Source organism: Arachis ipaensis, chromosome B09 (assembly GCF_000816755.2).
Source record: "Arachis ipaensis cultivar K30076 chromosome B09, Araip1.1, whole genome shotgun sequence".
In the NCBI taxonomy this organism is placed as follows: domain Eukaryota; kingdom Viridiplantae; phylum Streptophyta; class Magnoliopsida; order Fabales; family Fabaceae; genus Arachis; species Arachis ipaensis.
Genome location: NC_029793.2, coordinates 17,258,306 through 17,264,011, shown reverse-complemented (window position 1 = coordinate 17,264,011; position 5,706 = coordinate 17,258,306). Strand labels below are relative to the sequence as shown.

The 5,706-nt window shown below is 36.2% G+C and overlaps 1 protein-coding gene across 4 annotated transcripts; it reads left to right on the top strand.

Moving 5' to 3' along the window:
- LOC107618336 (protein APEM9) lies at positions 352-5,372 on the top strand. 4 transcript variants are annotated; one of them, XM_021112680.1, is made up of 7 exons: positions 352-1,039; positions 1,356-1,469; positions 1,650-1,799; positions 2,525-2,602; positions 2,896-3,178; positions 3,390-3,733; positions 3,946-4,259. In XM_021112680.1, exons 2-7 carry the CDS (start codon positions 1,390-1,392, stop codon positions 3,977-3,979), a joined length of 969 nt encoding a protein of 322 aa, XP_020968339.1. In that variant the 5' UTR covers positions 352-1,039; positions 1,356-1,389; the 3' UTR covers positions 3,980-4,259. The 4 variants fall into 4 exon arrangements, with proteins under 4 accessions (XP_020968339.1, XP_020968340.1, XP_016175851.1 ...); XM_021112681.1 differs by having other exon boundaries at positions 353-1,039; positions 3,961-4,259; XM_016320365.2 differs by lacking the exon at positions 3,946-4,259 and adding an exon at positions 4,874-5,372 and having other exon boundaries at positions 359-1,024; positions 1,382-1,469.

The window sequence follows — 5,706 nt, the reverse complement described above, 5'->3', positions numbered from 1 at the left end:
CAAAGCCAATTGAGATGAAAGCTTATATTTGCTCCTTTACTTCTGTTGTCACTTAAACCGATAATATTTTATGTAGTGCTTTAAATTTAGAAAATATTTTAAATTTTATATTAGATTATAATTATGTTTTAGAGTGTTTATTTATAATTTATTTATTATTTTAATATAAAATAGTTTTTTCGGTTAGACCACGATTGAACCAGTAAACCAGTAACTAGAGCGGTTTGATGATCGGTTCGGTTTTCAGAACCTTGATCACAACAGTTTCTATATTATGCAATGTTTTGAAATTAGACTGGTTCGATCGGTTCAATTGGATTAATCGAAAACCAATCTTCTAACAGGTTCAGTTGATGTCCAAAACCGTCATGCAAAAAACCGGTTGAACTAAAAATTAACCGGTAAACTGATAGAACCGGCTCGGTTTTTAAACATTCCGGTTCGCTATTCTACCCTTCGAAATGTCGCCGTTTTGATCCCAAAGAAAAACAACAACGGAGCAGAGCACCCCCCCTCCCTTCTCTCTCTCACAAACGCACGAAAGCCAACCCTAAACCCTATCAGAGGCTCAGAGCAAAGCCAACCAGCCACCATCTCCCAAAACACGTTTCATTAGCCCCCACCACTATCGGCGCCGGCGGTGACAACCAGCGGCTGCCATCCTCGCCTCTCGAAGGTCTGCTCTTCTCCTCGCGTCGCCAGAAGGTCGGTTCGGAACTGCTGTTGGCGTCGCCGTCTCTCTGTCCTCGTCGTCAAGCCCGCCTCTGTCCTCGTCGTCGCCGGCCGCCCTGAACTCGTCGTCTCTGTCCTCGTCATCGACCCGAGGGTGCCGTCGTTGCCGCCGAACGTCTCTGCTGCTCGGCCCTCTTCCCCTTGCCGTCGCGAAGGTCTGCTCGGAGCTCTTCTCCTCGACGTCGCGAACGTGTTTGCTCGGCCGTCTTCTCTTCGCCGTCACCTCCGTTCCACTGGTCGGCCAAAACCTCCACGCGAACGACTCTGCTGCTCGCCCGTCTTCTCTTCTCCGGTAAGCACTCATCTTTTTTTTTTTCTTGTTAATTTTTGTAAGTTGGAAGCAGCATGTTGTTGGTATGGTGTATTACTTGTTTGTGGTGGAGAGTGCTCTTGGAGTGAACTGAGTGGTGGCATGCTCTTGGTGGCTTATGCCTAATATTATAATTACATTTGTTGAATAGGCCTGGTTGTTTTTCTATCCCTATATAACAATTTTCAAATTATTTGAAAAATAAATAAATTAAAGGACCATAAACAGTTTAGGAAGTTTTAGGGATTGCATTGCACGTTCTTAAAAGTCTGAGGACCAAAGTGCAAATGACCCAAAGTTGGAAAGGGTAANNCTGTGCTCTTGTTTGTGTCTCTGAAGCTAAGAGAATGAATACTGCGACTATGTCAATTACAACTGACGCCAGTGCTGACAAAATCATATGGAAACAAATTGAGGTTTCTGAGAGGTAATATTTACTATGCTTTTCTTTCTTATTGCAAATTGGGATTCTACCCACAGACTCATGTTTCAAAGTTAACTCTTCTACTCCATTGAATAGATAACATCATGAATTAGGATATCATTGAAAAATAGAAGTTTTGCAAACAACTACTTATTTACATATCCATGTGTTTTTGCACTGCAGCTACCTTGTTTGCTCCATGTATGAAGAAGCCACTTCGATAGCTATCTCCATTTTGAAGGTCTTGCAAGACGACTCTTCTGGTGTTGCAACTCAGGATATGTGGGAATCAGCTGCCATGGTCCTGGTTCAATCACTCAATCAACTTGGCAGGTAACTTGTACACTGTGGGATGAGGCCCCTAGCTGTTACTGTTTAACAAATTTTAGTTAGTTGAAATATTTTATACTCCCTAGAGTCCATATAATTTTTCATTTATAAAATTTCATTTGGTCCCAAATAAGTGTCCATTTAGAAAACTGGGCAACACTAATTAAGTGTTAGTTTGGATTGGTTTATTTGAGTTAAAAAAGTACTTTTAATAAAAAGAAGTACTTTTATTAAGTTTTAAACTCGTTTGGATACATCTTTTAAGGAAAGTACTTTTATTAAAAAAAGCAGAAGCAAAAGACATTTTTAATATTTGAAAACTCTTTTTAAAAGTTTATCCAAATGTGAAATAGTTTTTGTCTATTCAAAAAAGATCTTTTTATAATAGCCAATCCAAACTAACCCTAACTGTTTCTAGTAACCCTATTAAATGAAGGAGAGAGATTAAATGTAATTGTGTATGCTCACTTAAATTTATCTCTAATAAAGATGTTCTAAATCATTTGCTTAATCTGTGTGCATAATTAAAACTGCACAATTATTTGGGACCAGAGAAAGTCATTCCTATCACTTGTGGTATTCAATAACCACTCTCGTAGTTGGTCAAATTTCTAGGTTCTTTTCTTTTTTATGTAACATTTTTTAAAATTATTTTCTATAATATTTACTATTGTGGTCTTTGATCAGCAATCACTGAATTATGATTCATGAATCTATGGACTTTTTAGGGCACCGGATATTCTCAATCAACTTCGATCGTATTTCACTTCAGTCAAAACTATCCCTTCTCAAGTTCTTCTTACCGGGTAGGCTTTAGTTTCACTTGTTGCATTTTCTCCTAATCTTGATTACTCTATAATTACAATTTAACGTTCCAGATATGGAGAGTTTATAGTCATCTTGTTTGATTGTTTTTATTTTTTATGTTGACTATGAAGATATATCCCAGATAGCTTGTTCTTGTAGTGTCTGACAAGGGTTTTTTATTCTTATTTCCATATAATGTGAATTTGGGATTATGGCAACGACTTAAGCAGATTCATACTCATCTCTCTCTCTCTCTCTCTCTCTCTCTCTCTCTCTCTCTCTCTCTCTCCAGAGTTTGTTTCCAAATAGCTGAAGGTTCTATATCTGGCATTCGAGAATTTCTGGAGGAATTTCTTAATGGATGGAATCTGGGGGATGGACAATATGTTGCTGTTATTGCTGAGGCAAAGAAAGAGTGCGGAAGTAAATATAACAAGCACTTAGTTCTTGGAATTGATGAATACTTGGAAGTTGTCGAGGTTTATGCAGTCACACTTCTTGCCACACTTCTAAAAGATGTGGATCTTGCAATCTCTTGGGTTGAGAATGCTTCACTGCCTGAGGAAAACCGACAGGTAAACATTAATCAAGGTTAATTTTCCTATGTAGAATTAATTTATCTCATTGTATTTATCAAAGTTAATTCTTTTATTATTTGGAATTTGAAGTGGACATACAAATCAGATTTATGTGGTGGTTTCCGGTGAAAATAAAAACATGTATTAGACCATATGTTCTAACTTTGTTTACTACAGTCCTAATTCTGTTATACCATTGTATTTGTAGGGACTTCGGAGAAGGTTAAACTCAATGCACTGTTCTAAAAGTGCAAAATTTTCTCAAGTTTCCTCTCCTACAAGTGACAATGCGGCTTATTCTGTTAATGAGCAAAATGTATGCGAAGGATCACATAAATCTTTAAAAGGCAAAGATTCAGACAACAGAAAGTACGCTTCAAAAATTGTTCCAAGACTAGCTGAGCGAATAGAACCATGCTTCTGGTGCTTTCGTGCGATCAATTTGAAGTTTGGCAATACAAAGTTTGTAATATCTAGTGGGAAGATTATGCTCAGTTGTTTGGTCCTGTTCATCTATTATGTTTACAGAAGGAAGCAAGCTACTATAAAAAGGTACTGACTATCATCATGCATCTCGAGTAATAAATTCTAATTTTTTAGTTTAATAGTCAATACACCAAGAATTTATTAGCCACGGCTTAGTGTGGAATTTGGAGCACATACCTCCATTTCATATAAAAGTAGATTCAGGATAAATTAACCTTTCTTTTTGTCATTCTGGTTGCTGTTCATTTCAAGTTTGTTTTTTTTTTTGGGGTGGGGGGGGGGGGGGGTAACAGGCTTTGTGAAAGGTTATGAACACAACTGACAGATGCCAATTTTCTAGCACACTCATGAAATTAATTGAGGTGCCAAAGGCTAATGCACTATCTTGCATAGAAATTATCCTTCTTTGACAAGTTCATGCATGATTTGTATATAGAGCAAGGGAATGTTGTATATCACGCAATGAAATATGAAGTGATGTTACCTTGATAAATGGATGCACTTACCAAGGACAGATGAACTTCTTGAACTCGTAATTGACTGGTGAAGTTATGTGTGATTTTAAACATGACAAATTGAGACTAAGATACCGTATTTGTAGTTATGTTGGAAACATGTTCTGAAGAACCATGCCATTCTATATTAGTAGACCTAATGGACTGGCTAAGGTAAATATTTTTTTATTTCATCAAGTTGAAGGCAATATTTTGCAATTCAAGGTTGTCCTTGTGATTTATTTTATTTTTGACCATGTATTAGATTTTATTTATGTTTTCGTATCAATTGAAACTCTGTTTAACCCACCCAGGCTAAAATTTTCCAAAATTTTGTATTGAAGTTTCCCAAGTAATCTGTTTTCAACATGACTAAAAAACATTTCACTTTCTACTCTATTGTGGTGAAGTAATTAATTATCTGATTTCGTTTGTTCATAATTTCATGTTTAATCCTGTGGTTGAAGCAACCTTTTATAACCAGGCTGGTCTGTTATGCTGTAAATTAATAACTCCTCATGCCAGAGAAATACTTCCATGCTCCTTTTGTACACTAAATGTGTGCTTCACAAACATTTAGAAACACTTATTTTTACTTAAAGGCCTGGTATCTTTGATGTGATCAAATATGAATTTGTAAGAAACAAGCTCTTGGTATGATCTCTATTTGCTTTTGGATTCAGTTGATATCAGTGTTTGCCTATTCATTCAGGATGGTAAGAACACAAGTAACCGCAATGAAGAGAGCTTTGGTAGATTTGTGGCAGCTTGCATTTTCATATGAAGTAAATCCTCTTGCAGCTGTTCAGCCAATTGCCGCTGCTGCAAATCAAGGTCGATGACGCAACTGTTGATCAGCATGACCTTTTCTGGGTTGGGTATAAGAAATACTTAATAGCTATTTTAAGATGCGCTTCCTTATGCTGATCTGTAAGGCCTTAGGACTCATAATTCTCGAGGTCATGACTCCAAGCTACACATCAATTTATGTATTCTATTTTGTGTAGTAGTAGTAGTTGAAATCAGTGTACTATTATGATAATAATTTTAAAATTGATTTTTTCATATCGTTGCTGGATGCAATTTTTGTCATTATCAGCAATATGATTATATTTTTTTTACTTCAATAGAAGATGAAGTTGGTAGCACAATAGAAGATCAAGCTGTGTATTCTGTCCTATAAAAATAATGAGGGGTTAAAATGTTATTTCTTACTTTCAAAGTTCATTTTGACAAAAGCTAAATTTTTTGAGGACCAAAATAATAGTTTGTTCCTGACTTATTCATTAGTCTAATTAGAAAATGGCATATTTTGCATGAATGCATCTCTTATGCTTCATTCGTGTGAATATCAACAAAAGATTGTTTGCCTTTGTTGATTTGCGAGCTGCATTTCACTCTAAAGGGTAAATCACAAGTCAGGATCTGATAGTAGTTGTTTTAAGTTGTTTCTATAATTAACTGAACATACTACATTGTAAAACATTCTATTATTGAGTAGTCATACTACACTACACCATTCTTCTCAATCTTAATTCTCTCTTT

What these genes read in the sequence shown, in the direction of transcription:
- LOC107618336 (XM_016320365.2), top strand. Translation starts at nt 1,390, where the DNA reads ATGAATACTGCGACTATGTCAATTACAACTGACGCCAGTGCTGACAAA. An exon ending in CAAATTGAGGTTTCTGAGAG is followed by an intron (nt 1,470 to 1,649) that starts GTAATATTTACT and finishes TTTGCACTGCAG; the next exon opens with CTACCTTGTTTGCTCCATGT. An exon ending in TCTCAAGTTCTTCTTACCGG is followed by an intron (nt 2,603 to 2,895) that starts GTAGGCTTTAGT and finishes CTCTCTCTCCAG; the next exon opens with AGTTTGTTTCCAAATAGCTG.